Here is a 14,879-nt window from a genome sequence, read left to right as displayed (position 1 = left end):
GGAGGAGGTCTGGCCCCCGGCCCCGCGCCTCCCACCTCTGAGAGGTCCCTGTGTTATGCGAGGAGCCGAGCTTGTGGCAGTGATGACATCTTAGCTCTCCTTGGAAATGCAGCTGCTCCTGGGGAGGGGTTTGGTGGTGGGACTCGGTATCTGCTGGCAGCAGCCTGCCTGCACTGGAGGGGCTGTGGCCGAGGCTGGGGGCTCGCCCTGTATCCTCTGGCCTCCTGCCCTTTATCTCCACTGCCCATGCTCCCTCCTCACAGCTTCAGGGCCTTGTGCCCCTCTGCTGATCGCTCCAGACCCACGGCAGCCTGGGGATAGGTTCTGGGGTGCTCAGCTGGTAGTGATCCGAGGACTCTGGGCCGGGGGCAGGGGTCCTTCCCTGGCCAGCAAGGGCACCGAGTGCTGAGTGTGGGATCTGCAAATACTGGTGCTGTCGCACGGACAAGCAAACTGGTGTTTTGCAAGAGCGGCTGTCCCTCTCTGTGAGGTCAGGCCCCGCTGCTCCCCTGAGGCCCCCAGCAGCCCCAGGATGGGGCAGGAGTAAGGGCAGGGGAAGCAGCTGCCTGTGCCCATGCCCTGTCCGGCAGCACCTGGCGCCTGGCAGAGCCCGGTGGCTTGCCCCCCCCTGCCCTGCGCTGCACGTGCACGCGATGCACCGGGGCAGAAGGCAATCATTTCCCATCTGTGTCCTGCGCGGCAGCTGAGCCCTGAGCTGGCCCCGCTCAGCGCCCAGTCCTGGTGCTGCCCTGTGCAGCAGCCACTTCGGCTCCTGCTCTCGCTGGGGAGAGCTCGGGGGGCCCCTGCTCCTGCCTGCAGCCCCCGACGCCCACCTGCCGGGAGGCCAGCAGCCAGTTGCCCACAAGGTCATCTGTCCACACCGGGTAAATTTTTAACTGCTTCTTGGGAAACACCTGGGAGCTGCCGCTCGTGTGGGTGCCAGGGGGTTCGGAGGCGTTGGAGGGGGTGGGAGCCAGCAGGAAGAGACCCTGCCTCCAGCCCACTTAGCCCTGGGCCCTGTGTCCCCCACCAGCCCCACTCCTGTGTGCCCTGCGGGCAGGTACAGGGGAGCAACCTGACTGGCACAGCCCCCCAGTTCCTGGAGGGAGGGGGGGCCCGGGGCGGGGATGTGCCCACCCCTCCAGTCACGTCTCTCTTGGTGTCTCTCTCCCCTCTGCCCAGCTTGCTCTGACAGTGGATTGAAGTGTGCCAGTGCCGCAGCCAGCGCAACGGAGAGCAGGCAGACGAGGAACCCGGCAGCGGGCAGCCGGCACCGTGCTCCAGCCTCCAGGGATGGCCGATAAGTGCAGCGAGGGGCTGCTGGTAAGTGCCGGGGGTGCGGGGAGTGGGCTGGCATGGGCACCTGCTGTGAATACCTGGAGCACCCGGCACAAGGAGCAGGACACTGGGGCTCCTGTAAGGCTCGGTGTCCTCCAGGACCCCCAGCCAGGGTTGTGCCACCTTAGTGCTCCCCCAGCACGATGGGGTAGATGCTGACCGCCACTCGCCCTGAGCCCATCACCTGTGAGGCTCCTCGGGTGCGGTGTCTTGCCATGCCTGGAAATGCTATCGCCTGTCCGAGGTGCTCTGCCTGGCCTTATCGCCCACCCCAGCTCTCTGGGAGGGCGGCAAAGGCGGGAAAGCTCCAGCTGGGTGGCTCCTCTGCATGCTCTCGGCAAAAGGTGCGGGTGCCCCACGGTGTGGGGCTGCTTCCCCTCTGCCTCCACCCGACAGGCTCTCCCGGGCTGGGCTGGTAGGATGGTGCATGGGCAGAGCCAGGTTTTTCCAGGCACCGGTGTGGTGTCCAACCCTCTGTCCTCGCAAGCCGTGTGTCGCAGGGTGCTGTGCACTGCCCTGCACTCTCCTGCTCCAGGAATGGCTTCGGCGCCCTAGGCGGATGTGGGACATGCCTGGCGTGTGTCTTCTTTAGAGGGCTGCGATGGCCCCATGCTTATGATGACTCTGCTGTGCCAGACCTTGCAGTGAGCGCTTTGGGAGCCCTGAGCTTGGGTTCCTGTGCCGAGCTGCTGCGCTGCACTGGGCAGGTGAGCCCAGGGTGGGCTTGGCTCTTCACTTTTTCCCAATGGATGGCAGCTGAATGCTGGGACCAATATCATTCCGGGCCCTCCCTTTCCCGGGGGGCTTCCTGAAATAGCTGCATGCTCTAGCCAGAGGGCCTGGAGCCAGGACTTCCCTGGGAAGCTGAGAGCCAGGGCAACGGCGTGCTTCCAGCGCGCTCGTGTGCATGCGGCTCCTCTGCTAGCATGTCCCAGCGTGGCCCCACTGGCTGTGCCTGCAGCGGGGACCCCAGTGCCCACCCAGCCCGTGGTGGGCAGCATGGAGGGATCAGGGTGGCCAGTGGGATGGGAAGGCGGGTTTCTTCAGGAGAAGCCCTTGGCTGGGAGTGGGTATGTGTCTGGACTTGATCAGGGGTCTGTCACAGGGACGTGCTCCTGCACATGCGGGGTGCTTGCTGTTGCTCCATGCTTGCCACTGCGTCCTTGCCCTGGCCGGAGCAACTGCCATCGCACTGGGGCGAGGGCTGAGCCTGGACCTGCGGCAGGGAGCCAGGCATGGGAGCGCCCACCCGCTCCTGGTCAATCTTTAACTCGCTTCTCGGAAGTACCTGACCAGCCCACCCCAGGGTTAGGGCGAGTGGAGAGGTGGGGACGAGTGGGGAAACCATGGGGTCTGGCACGCGCTGTGCTGGCCACCCTGGCTCTCAGCCCTCTGCCCAGAACTCCCCTGTCTGCAGGGCTGGGAGGACACCCATGCACTGTGCAGGGGCTGAGGGAGGAAGGCAGGTCCCTGTGAGAGCATCCCCACTCCCGGAGCATCCCTGTGCCACACTAGCTGCAAGAGTCTTAGGAAGAGCTGCGGTGGGACGGGTGCTGGCTGCTGAGCTGCCTGGGTCACTGGGGAAGGGAGCTAATCTCCTTGGCCTGTCCTCTTGTCCCTGCCTGCAGGTGTAGATCCTGCTGCCACAGACCCCAGCCCAGCTGGGGTCCCACAGCACAGCCCCTGCCCAGGGGTGTGTGTGCAGCCTCAGCACCCTGGTGGATTTGTGTTGGGGCTTGTGATGCCCACTGTGCCCAGCCTGGGGAGGGACAGGAGTGATGGAGGCAGCAGCTGGGCAATGTACAGCCAAGCCTCAGTTTCCCCACCTGTGAGCTGTGCCCTCTCATCTGTCCTGGGGTGAAAATGGATGCCATGTCCTGCTTTTACAGCCTTTGCATTTTGTGGATGCCCCTGGGAAGCTCTGCGTGTTCACTCCAAAATCACAGGCAGGAGGGCAGGCACTGCCCTCCTCACCTCTCTCAAACCCTGCAGAGGCCATGGGCACTGGGGTGCAGGGCTTCTCCAGGGGCTGGACCAGTCCCTGTGTGGCCAGGCAGGGGCGTCCCCTTGGGGCTACAGGGGAGCAGGGAGGGTCTGACAGCCTCTCCCTCCCCAGCATTTAAGGACATCTTGTTTTGTCCTCCTCAGGGCGCTTTGTTCGGGCTCCAGCAGTGCCAGTGGCTCCTGATTCCCAGGGCTGCCTTGCTGACACAGACAGGCAGCTTTCGGCTGCGAGGTGCCCAGCTCAGGTGGGCTCCTGCCATCGCCCCAGCCCACTCTGGGTGGACAGCAGGGTGCTGTTTCCATATGCTGCCAGGGGTTAAGGGCTGGGGGGGAACCCTGCCTGTCCCAGACACCCCCAGCAGCGCAGTGCCGCCGGTCAGTGGCTGTGAGCAGGGGGGCCAGCGGAGATGGCTCTTGGCTGCAGGAGCCCTTCCCGGAATACCAAGGGGCAGTGATGTGGGGGGGCGGCGGGGGATTTTTCTGCCTGAACGCCCTGGGAGAATCGTGTACGCCCTGGGAGAATGAGGCCAGAGAAAGGCAGCCCCGGCGGGAAGCGCCCGGCTAGGGGATGGTGGCATCAGGGCAGGTCCCTGGGCATTGTCCCTGCAGTCCTGCTCAGGGATGGGGTGACAGGGGCTGGGAGACCCATGGGTATCCCCAATGTGCCCAGTGCCCCTGCCTCACTGGTGCAGCCCCAGCACCGCCAGCCAGCCAAGGTGGGGTCTGGTGTGTCAGGGAAGGCCAGCATACAGCTGCAGGCCCTTTGGTTCCAGCAGCATGTCCCCATGGGGCTGGCAGTCCCCTCTGCCCACGAGCCTGGCTGTCAGGGGAGCAGCGCTGTGCTCCCATGGGCTGGTGTAGGGCCTGGCATCCTTGGGATGTGGTAGTGGGTCTCACCATGGTGTGCTCAGGCTGCTGTAGGGGGCAAGGATGTCTGGTGGTGGCCCATGGGCAGCCTGCGCAGGGTGATGCGGCTGAACCGGGGCATGGAGGGATGCTGGTGTAGGGATTTTGTGGGGTGTCAGGGCACGGGAGATGCCTGGCTGCATGTGGGGCAGGGCTGGGCTGGTGTTGCTGGGGCTGGCACAGCATGGGGTGGCTCTGGGCTTGCACATGTCCCAAGGGGCACAGTTGGGTGCAGCCATCACATGGGATGGGGCATGTCCCAAGCTACCGGGCGGCCAGTGCAGGAGGGGACGGGGACAGGCACTGGGTGCTGGCGCACGGGGGGCTGAGCGCCCGCCCCGCACACGTGTGCTGTTCACGTGTGCGCCCGCGGCTGCCGCTGCCCGGACCCCAGATGGTTGCCCGAAAGCACCGGCCCGTCCCCCCGCCCTCGGCGTGCCATCACGCCTCGCTGGCGCCTTGGCCGCACTCCCCAGCCGGGGTGAAGGGCTGGGAGCAGCTGGGGCACCCCAAGCCTGGCTGGGAGGCACCCCACGCTTGCCCTCCCGTGGGACACGGCACCCCACCAGGGTGCCACCCCACACTGGCAAGGGGGTGAGCGGGGAGGCTGCAGGGTGCCTGGGCGGCAGGAGGGTCGCAGCACAGCCCTCCTACTAGCCAGATGGTCCCCCGCAGGGCAGTGACCTTGCGAGGGTTGCCATGGAGACCCCATGATGTCGCCAGCAGTATGACGTCAGAGTGAAATAGCATGGCACCAGGCTGGAGATGTGCCAGCAGGCAGGTTTGCCCCCCACATCCCCATCCCCCAGTGGGGCCGAGCCTGGTACCTGGAGCCCTCTGGGACTCCAGGGGTTGGGGACACCCGTGCAGAGCTGGGTGGCTGCGTGGATGATGGACATAAGGGCAGGAATGCATGTGTGGGTCTGTGGGCATTGGGGTGTGGGAATGGAGAGGTCTGAGGGGACGTGGCCCTCTGCCATGCTCCAAACACAGGTTCTCACCACAGCCAGACAGGCAGCGGTGCCCATGGGGAGGGCAGCGCTGCCTGCTGGAGCGTGCGGGGCTGTGAGCAGCTGGACCCCGCTAATGAGGCCTCATTAAGCAGGACGGGGCTCAGCCCGCTGTGAAGCCTGCTCTGCCTGTGCCTGCTGTGGGGGGGGATGCCTGACTGGGGGTGGGGGATGGGGAAACTGAGGCATGGAGGTTCCCTGTGGTGTGGGGCAGGCAGGGATGGTGCCGGGGCAGGCGTCATGGTGGGGCACCAGTGTCACAGTGGGGCGGGCATCAAGGGGCCGAGCCTGGCCGGGAGGCAAGTGGGGAGCGGTGCCAAGCGCTGGAGGCAGCGGGCGGGGGGAGGCGGGCGGGTGGCTGCTGCGCTGGAGCCCGAGGTGCCAATGAAGCCGGGGACTCACCGAGCCGGCCAGCCTGGCCCCCCCGATGGCAGCCGTGGGCAGCCGGACCCCTTCAGGCCCCCTCAGCAGGTCAGTGGAGAGGCGAGAGCAGGATTGGGGGGGGGGGTAGAGCGGAGAGCCAGGCTGGATGGCAGTCATGCCAGCACTCTTCCCCCACCGCCATGGGTCTCCAAGCCCCTTTGTGCTGGCTCTGGGGTGATGGCCCTGCAGGACTGAGGCACAGCTGCAGCTCTGCACCATGGGACGCTAGGGAGGCACCCCCAAGCCCCACAGCCAGTGGGGTGCCCTGAGGGAGGGAGGGCACAGCTCAGCACCAAGCGCTTCCACAGTCTCAGCTGTGTTGGGAGAGTGTCTGACAATTGTGTATTTGTTAACTCTGGAACCTACTGATTACAAGAGGGGTGCACAGCACCCCTTTGCCTTGCTCAGTGCTGCAGGGGAAGTGTCTAGTGAAGATCCCCCCCCCCCATTTCATGGGCATCAGCAACCAATGTCCCATGGCACCCCCAGGCTGGGCTGGTGCTGCCGTGGGTGGCTGGCAGAGCGTGCTCAGGGCTGGGCAGCATGGGGGGGTGGTCAGGGGGATATAGCACTGCGGGGGTGGGGTGTGTCCCCTGTGATTTGGACATCCCCCTCAGCACTGCATCACCCTGGCCCTGGGAGTGCCCCTCTGCCTGTGCCCATCCTGGCACCCACAGCTGATGTTGCCACAACCCACGCTGTGCCAGGTCCCTGTGTCCCCATGCCATGCCTCCGCTGCACCAGGGCAGGGGTAAATGTGGGGCTGGGCGCTGCAGAGAGAGGGCAGAGATAACTGGGATGTGCTGGTGGGGCTGGCAGAGCCAGGACAGGCAGGCTGGGAGGTCACTCCATCCCCAGGGACCCCCACCCCAGGTGAGGGTTCCCCTGCACCCCACTTCCCTGCCCTGGAAGAATGGCTAGTTTGGCAAACAATGTAATTAGCATCTATTTATACCTTCCATCGGCCCCCACCTTGCCCAGCCATGACTGCGTCACCATCGCCATGGTGAAGAGCGATGACATCAGGCTGATGACATCAGGGGCTGATTGGTACCCTCTGTTGGCATTGCAGGAACAGCCCAGGGCCAGGGCAGGAATTGGGGGTCCCCCCCTTGGTTCAGGGGAGGCTGGGTAAGGATGATGCCCCATGGGGTGCTTCTGATGGGCTGAAATACCCCCATGGGGGGCAGTTTCAGTGGGGGGGAAAAAATGGAGGAGACCATGCTGGAGATGCCTCCCATGGGGACATCCCCTCCCAGCATTACCCCTGCCACTGCCACAAGCTTCCCAGCCATAAATCAGGGCCCCTTCGGGAAATGGGGGGCATCCGGGCACCCCAGCCAAGCTGTCATTGTGCAAGGCAACGCTGCTTAGCATGAGAAAGGCTCTGGTGCCAGGCAGCGTGATGGATGATTCCTGCTCTGCTGGGCTGGGGAAGCTTTGGCCATGTGGGAGGGGGGTCCCGGGGAAGGGGGAGGAAGGGTGCCCCAGGCACCCTGAACATTCTCGGGGACGTTCAGGGTGCCTGGGTCATCCTTCCTCCTTCTCCCTTCCCCCCTCTGATGTTTTCACCCAAGACAGGCATCTTTTTGCGCTACATGGAAGCCCATGTATGGAAAATTTGAGATGTGGGAGCAGGACTCCCCCCATACAGAGGCTGCATCCTTGCTGGGGGGCAGCTTCCCTTTTGTAGCCCAGCTCTGTCCCAGCCCCACAGCAGTAACAGAGGGGGTGTCTCATCTTCCTGGATGCCTGGGTTCTTTGTGCCCCCCACTCCCTTTTACCGTGTGGGCTTGGAAGGGAGGTTAATGAGTGTAAAGGACGGGGTGACCTTCCCAGATTTGGGGAGGGGGGGGTTGGAGCAAGCTGAGGGGTGAGCATGCAAGCGTGTGTGCACGTGTGCCTGCTTGTGCATGCATGGGCACACATGTGGCTGCCCCCTTATTGGGGACAAGCGTGCTGAAGCCCCATGCTGCAGGAAAGTGGGGGGATAGCAGAGGCCTTGCACTCTTGTTGCACTGGTGCCAGGCAGCTCAAAGCTGGGGTATCCCATCGAGCATGGGGATGAAGGTATGCTGAGGTCACCTGAGCAGAGGGGTGGCCCTTTGGCTTTAGGACAGGGATGAGATCCCCTTTGGGCTGAGCCAGGGCCATGCAGTGTCATCCCCCCCGAGACCCTTTGCCAGGGAGGCTGGAGTGCTCCCCCCCTTCCTGCTGGCCATGCTGCTCATTAGGTGCCTTGTTAGTGCAAGCAGCTTAATCAGAGGCTTCCCGATCCGATCAGCCTGCTCGAGTGGGCAGCATGCCCCAGCGTGGGGACAGTGCCAGCATCCCCCCACCACCCTGGGGACCCCTCAGCCCTGCTTCCGCTCAGCACCCCGCAATAAGAGCCTCCCCTTAGGGGGGGTCCCCCGGCACGCGAGGCTGCAGTGAGCTCATTTCTGATGGAGCCTTCGCCCGTGGGGTCCAGCGTGGGCACCCTGGTGGCATGGCTGGCATATCGCCCTTATAGCCCCTATAGCCTAGCCCAAAGCACCTGCTGATCCCCCCACATCAGCCCTCTCCCCTAGCCCTGTGCCCTGGCAGCCCCCCCGCATCCCCCGGCGCGTGCGGGCCCCACTCACAGCAGATGGCTTTGTTTGGCAGCGCGGTGCCGGAGTCGCCGGGCATCACGTCCCGGCTGTGCCGGCCCTAATCGAATGATACGGTTTGGTGCACCGCGCCTGCTGCCCGCGCCCCGCCGGCGTGAGCAGATCCGAAGCGACGGCTCCCATTTGTGGCCCGCTCGCTGCCGGCGTCAGCCATCACGGGGGGCACATGGGGCGGGGGGGGTGGAGTGTAAGGGGGGGAGCAGCGTGAGTGGGCATGGGTACAGGGGTGTCTGTGGTGGGGAGACTGGCACCACGGAGCTCTGGCTTCTGCTAAGGCTGCTGGCACCCTGTGCTGCTCCCATAGAGTCATGGGTGCTGTGGGGCCATGGACTGACCACCACCCTCACCCCATACACCCATCACCTGGCCTTGGGTGGGGATAGGAGGGCTTGGGGCACCCGTGGCACCCCAAAATGCCATCTGCCCTCATCCCGACCTGCTGGAGCTTGGCAGCATCTGGGCGGGATGTTAGTGCATGCCTGGGGCCACGCTGGGATGGAGCCATCGGGTGATGAGTGCCGTCTCCGTCGGGGGTGATGGGTGCCCGTCCCTGTTGTTGTTGTTGTCCCCGGTGTGAGCTCTCATTGTGTGGCAGCCTGCACAATGTGCCCTTTCTTGCCCATGTCCAGCCCCTCCCAGTTCCCCTGCGGTGAGGGATGGCTGGGTGCTGGGGCTTGTCCCCAGGGGACCCACCTGCACGGGACACCCCCTGCGCTGCCCCAAGTACTGTGCCCTTGCTGGGCTCTGAGCCATTGGCAGGACCCCAGCTACAGCAGGGTGCCTTTCGGGGGGGATCACACAGCCCCTCGCCTGCTCTAATCACTGCAGCCCACTCCCCATTGAGGGGGGGCCCTGCTTCACCCCAGGGGTCCCACCATTCTCCCCCAGCCATGGGCAGTGGCCACCCAGCAGGGCCTCTCTCTTGCTGGGCGCGGGGAGGGGGGGGTATGGGAACAGAGGCCCCTTTGTGCTCAGGCGCCCAGACCTGCTTTGTATGAGTTGCAGGCTCTTCCTTTGCTGCAGCCGGGCTCCGAGCAGAGCTATTCATCGGGGGGGCTGCCACCGCTGCCCTCCCCCCTCCTTGGCACTGCCTGTGCGTGGCGAGGGTGGGGGGGGCTGGCATGGGGGGAAGGATGAGGAAGGATGCTGGGGACCACCCAGCCCCACTCAGTGGCCGTCGCCCCTCTGATGGGGCTGGCGGGGGGGTCCCTGGTTGATGCGCCCCGTGGCATCTCTCCACAGAATGGCGCCGTGCCCGGGGAGCGGGGCAAGCAGGACAAGAGCGTCAAGCGTGGCAACTGGGGCAACCAGATCGAGTTCGTGCTGACCAGCGTGGGCTACGCCGTTGGGCTGGGCAACGTCTGGCGCTTCCCATACCTCTGCTACCGCAATGGGGGAGGTGGGTGTCGGGGGGCTGGGGGAGCGGGGTGCTCCAGGGCAGGGGTGGGGGTGTACACTTGGCCCCATGCGGTGCTTGCTGGTCCCCCAGTGCAGGGGGCACAGCTGTGCCCAGGGTCGTTGCCCACTCTCACCCTCTGGTTCCTGCCCACCAGGTGCCTTCATGTTCCCCTACTTCATCATGCTGGTGTTTTGTGGCATCCCCCTCTTCTTCATGGAGCTCTCCTTCGGGCAGTTCGCCAGCCAGGGCTGCCTCGGTGTCTGGAGGGTCAGCCCCATGTTCAAAGGTAAGGGGCTGCCTGTCCCCACCGGCACACACTGGCACAGGGTACCCACTGGCACAGCCCCCCTGCACACCCCGTGTGCCCCCTGCACGCACACCTCTGGCACGTTGCACAGCCCCGTGCAGACACCTGTGGCTCGCACAGCCCTGCATGCCTTGCACACGCAAGCCTTGCACACACATGCGTTGCACACACGCCACTGCCCACGTTGCAGGTGTCCCCTGTGTGCACACTCAGCCCAGGCCACGCTGCAAATACTACACACATTACACACATCCCTGCACACACAACGCATCCCCTGTGCACACCCCAGCCCTGCACTGGCATCCACTGCAGGCATTACACACACATCCCTGCACACGCCACATGTGTCCCCCGTGCATCACCCTTGTAGAGGCTGCTCAGGTCCCCTGAACATGCTGCAGGTGCTCATGGACCCTCTGGCTGCGGGCACAGTCCTGCAGTCTTCTCCCTGCCCCATGGGCAGTGGGTGCTGACCGTGCTGTGGCTGGACTCCGCTCCAGGTGCACCTCCTGGCACACAGATGTGCTCCCACGCTGCTGGCTCCCCTGGCCTACATGCACCCATACGTGCTCAGCTTCATTGCATGTCCCCATGCTTGTGTGGCCTGTGTCACCTGCCACCAGGTCACTGCAACCCTAAAGTCACCATGGCCATGCAAGGAGAGACCCCTCACCCAGTGGTTCTCCAGGGCTGCTGACCCCAAGGGTTTGCCTGCAGGCCAGGCACCCCCTGTGCTTTGCCACATGTCCCAGGGGACCCTCAGTGCCACCGGGCTTGCTTGGAGGTAGGGGACCTCATGCAAGGTGGTGGGCTGAGCCATGTGGTGCTCCCCACCCCAGCGTGGCTGCAAGGCTGCTGACAGCACCGTGTGTCCCCTGCTCTCCCCGTGCCGCGCCGTGCCACACTGTGCCGCTCACCCCTCCCCGGTGCTGTTCCCAGGCGTGGGCTACGGGATGATGGTGGTGTCCACGTACATCGGGATCTACTACAACGTGGTGATCTGTATTGCCTTCTACTACTTCTTTGTGTCCATGACGCGCGTGCTGCCCTGGACGTACTGCAGCAACCCCTGGAACACGCCTGACTGCGCAGGGGTGCTGGACGGGAACCTCTCCAGCCACGCTGCCCTCAACCTCACCCAACTCCTCAACACCACCCAGAAGCGCACCAGCCCCAGCGAGGAGTACTGGAGGTACTGGGGATGGGGAACAGGGGACAAGGGAGGAGGTGGTGGTGGTGTCTGGGCCCCACTGATGCCGGCTGCCCCCCACGCAGGAGGTACGTGCTGGACCTGTCAGATGACATTGGGAACCTGGGCGAGGTGCGGCTGCCTCTCCTTGGCTGCCTGGGCGTCTCCTGGGTCGTCGTCTTCCTCTGCCTCATCAAGGGCGTCAAGTCCTCGGGGAAGGTACCCACTCCATGCTCTGGTCCATAGCCCTGACCCTAGTCCATGACCACACCCCTCTGTCCCCAGGCCACACCCCCTTGTCTGTGGCCCCACCCCCTGTCCCCAGCCCCGCCCCACTGAGTTACTGCCCTGTAGGTGGTGTACTTCACGGCCACCTTCCCCTACGTGGTGCTCACCATCCTCTTCGTGCGCGGCATCACGCTGGAGGGGGCCCTCACCGGCATCATGTACTACCTGACGCCCCAGTGGGACAAGATTCTCAATGCCAAGGTGAGCGGGATCGAGGGGTGGCGGGTGGCTGGGAAGGAGCAGGGCTGGCGGACACAGCACTGACCACCTCACTGCTACAGGTGTGGGGTGACGCAGCCTCGCAGATCTTCTACTCGCTGGGCTGTGCCTGGGGCGGGCTCATCACCATGGCCTCCTACAACAAGTTCCACAACAACTGCTACCGGTGAGTGCCAAGCCGTGGCCCTCCAGTCCCCCTGCTGTCCCCCAGCCCCACCACCAACTTTTACCACTCTCGCCACAGGGACAGCATCATCATCAGCATCACCAACTGCGCCACCAGTGTCTATGCTGGCTTTGTTATCTTCTCCATCCTGGGATTCATGGCCAACCACTTGGGCGTGGATGTCTCCAAGGTGGCTGACCACGGCCCTGGCCTGGCCTTCGTTGCCTACCCTGAGGCCCTCACCCTGCTTCCCATCTCGCCCCTGTGGTCCATTCTCTTCTTCTTCATGCTCATCCTCCTGGGGCTGGGCACACAGGTAGGTCATGGTGGGGCAGTGTGGTGGGGCCAGCAGGTTGGGTTGGAGTTGCAGGGTGGCATGGTGGGGACAAGGTGGTGGTCCAAGCTGACATGCTGCCTCTCCACCCCATGCACAGTTTTGCCTGCTGGAGACCCTGGTCACGGCCATAGTGGATGAGGTGGGCAATGAGTGGATCATCCGCAGGAAGACCTTTGTGACACTGGGTGTGGCTGTGGCAGGCTTCCTGCTTGGCGTCCCACTCACCACGCAGGTAGGTGACCTTGGTGCCATTGCCAGTGTGGTGATGGGGTGCCATTGCCATGGTGACCTTGCTGTGCTGACACCATCAGCCATGTCCACATAGTCGCCATCACTACCCTGATGGTGGTGGTGACACTCAGGGCCTGATGTTTCCATGCCAACACTGGCGATGGTACCCAGACTAAGCATCACCATGGCAACATTGGTGATGGCATCAGGTGTTGCCATGCCGACTGCGGTTGTGGTATCCAGGCTGTGTGTTGCCATGCTGGCACTGGCAGCACAGCTGTGCCAGTGCCCTGCTGACGGCGGTGGTATTTCTGGGGCAGCTATGGCAACGGGTCCCTCTTGCAGGCGGGCATCTACTGGCTCCTGCTGATGGACAACTACGCTGCTAGCTTTTCCCTGGTCATCATCTCCTGCATCATGTGCGTGGCCATCATGTACATCTATGGTAGGTGCAACCACCTGTGGCCAATCAGCTGGCAGGGCTGTCCCAGCCAACCAGTGGGAAAGGGAGTGTGGTAACTTCTGGCCAATCAGCGTTTTGCTGTGTGCTAACTGGCTGAGGAGTGCAAGGCCTTTGGCCAATCAGGGCAGCCATGACCAAAGGGGCCTGGTGGGTCCCACCACCCAGGGTCTGGAGCTGGTACTAGGCAGGGGTGGGAGGGGGCTCGGAGTCCCACAAGGGCCCCAGCCTAGCCATTCGGGGGCTGACGGCCACTTGTCCCCACAGGGCACCGCAACTACTTCAAGGACATTGAGATGATGCTAGGCTTCCCACCCCCGCTCTTCTTCCAGATCTGCTGGCGCTTCATCTCGCCTGCCATCATCTTTGTGAGCATCGCGATCATGGGGCACGGGGCCATAGGAGGAGAGGGCCGGGAGCCCACCTGGGTCCCCCACTTGCCCACCCTCGGGAGGGGTGTGCTGGGCTGCAGGGAGGCAGCAGGGATGGGGCAGAGCAGGGCAGGTGGGGGGTTGCAGAGCAGGTTGGCTGCTCTCCACTGGCTGATCCTGCCTGTCCCTCCCCAGTTCATCCTGGTCTTCACAGTGATCCAGTACCGGCCCATCTCCTACAATGACTATGTCTACCCTACCTGGGCCATCAGCATCGGCTTCCTCATGGCGCTCTCTTCTGTGATCTGCATCCCCATCTACGCCATCTACAAAGTGTGCCGCTCTGAGGGGGACACGCTGCTGGAGGTGGGTGGCCAGGGACTAGATGCCCTTCTCCAAGTCTCACCTGGGACTGCCTGCAGGGGTGTCCCCCACCCCACTGAAGCTGGCAGCACCCCGCAGCAGCTGTCTGCAGGCAGCACCCATGGGGGCACCCCATCTCCAGCCACCCCTGGGAGCCTCTGGCACACTGGGGGAGGCTGGGGCAGAGGAGCATGGTGGGTGCTGACCTTGTCCCCATCCTCTCCCTCTCTCTCCAGCGCTTGAAAAATGCTACCAAGGCAAGCAAGGACTGGGGCCCGGCGCTGGCAGAGCACCGCAGCGGGCGCTACGCCCCGGCGTTCAGCCCCTCCACTGAGTCTAACCTGGAGGTGCAGCCCCTGCAGCCGGAGAAGGCCCGGAGCGAGGCGGCGGCTGCCTCCCCTGTGCAGGGCAGCAACGGCTCAGCCCACAGCCAGGACTCCAGACTGTGACCCCCCCGCTGTCCCTGCACCCCCTCTAACCCCTCCCACGCGGTGACACTTTTGCACCTTCCGCTGGCGGAGCCTGGCTCCGGGCCACACCGGACCACGGGGGGCTCTCAGCGCCAGTCCCCGAGAGCCCCCCCACCTCCTTGCCGGTTAACCCCCTCTGCCCCCCCACCCCCCGCCCCGTGGCGTTCGTTAACCCTCGTGTTTACGGTAACCTTTGTGCGCGACGCTGGGACAAGAGAGGAGGGGGCACAGCCCCAGGAGGGCCGGGAGCCAGAGGCAGTTTGCAGGGGCCCTGCCCCGGGGGGATGCACAGGATGGGGGGGAGCGAGATGCCCCCCGGTTCCCAGGCCCCCCGCAGCCGGGCAGCCTGCCCTGCTGTGGGGTACCCTCCTGACCTACCCATGGGGATGGTGTGGGGTGTCCCCTATGGGGGATACCTGTGGGGACTGGGGGCTGGGGCTTGCAGGGACTGCCCATGGGCCCCTCAAGCTGTGTATGCACAGGGCCGTCATGGCAGAGGTTGGCACTGTAGGGACCCCCGGCCTGTGTGGAGCACCCGCTGTGGCTCAGAGTCTGCAGGGTCCCATGGGTGGCTATGCCCAGGGATGGTGCCAGGCACTGGGCCAGCACAGGGAGACGGGGTGGGGGGCAAGCACACTGCCTGCACAGGCAGCGGGATCTCACAGCACAAGACACAAGCACTTAGAGCACACGTGTGCGTGTGTGCGTGTCCCTCGCAGACACGGTACAGGCACGCATGCAGCACAT

At 64.5% G+C, this 14,879-nt stretch overlaps 1 protein-coding gene across 5 annotated transcripts; it reads left to right on the top strand.

Annotated features, from left to right (window-relative positions):
* The first annotated feature begins 1,019 nt into the window (after window positions 1-1,019).
* SLC6A9 (solute carrier family 6 member 9) lies at window positions 1,020-14,111 on the top strand. Of its 5 annotated transcripts, none has more exons than XM_074152656.1 (13): window positions 1,020-1,043; window positions 9,575-9,686; window positions 9,886-10,017; window positions 10,978-11,230; window positions 11,314-11,446; window positions 11,582-11,716; window positions 11,797-11,900; window positions 11,979-12,216; window positions 12,335-12,469; window positions 12,814-12,913; window positions 13,196-13,296; window positions 13,495-13,665; window positions 13,899-14,111. In XM_074152656.1, the coding sequence occupies exons 3-13, from the start codon at window positions 9,894-9,896 to the stop codon at window positions 14,109-14,111; spliced, it is 1,707 nt and encodes a 568-aa protein (XP_074008757.1). In that variant the 5' UTR covers window positions 1,020-1,043; window positions 9,575-9,686; window positions 9,886-9,893. The 5 variants fall into 5 exon arrangements, with proteins under 5 accessions (XP_074008757.1, XP_074008756.1, XP_074008754.1 ...); XM_074152655.1 differs by having other exon boundaries at window positions 9,575-9,731; XM_074152653.1 differs by lacking the exon at window positions 1,020-1,043 and adding an exon at window positions 1,294-1,323 and having other exon boundaries at window positions 9,575-9,731.
* The last annotated feature ends 768 nt before the right edge of the window (window positions 14,112-14,879 follow it).

The sequence above is a fragment of the Numenius arquata genome, chromosome 8 (assembly GCF_964106895.1).
Source record: "Numenius arquata chromosome 8, bNumArq3.hap1.1, whole genome shotgun sequence".
In the NCBI taxonomy this organism is placed as follows: Eukaryota; Metazoa; Chordata; class Aves; order Charadriiformes; family Scolopacidae; genus Numenius; species Numenius arquata.
Note: the sequence above shows the minus strand (reverse complement) of the source record. Positions and strands in the feature narration are given on the sequence as shown.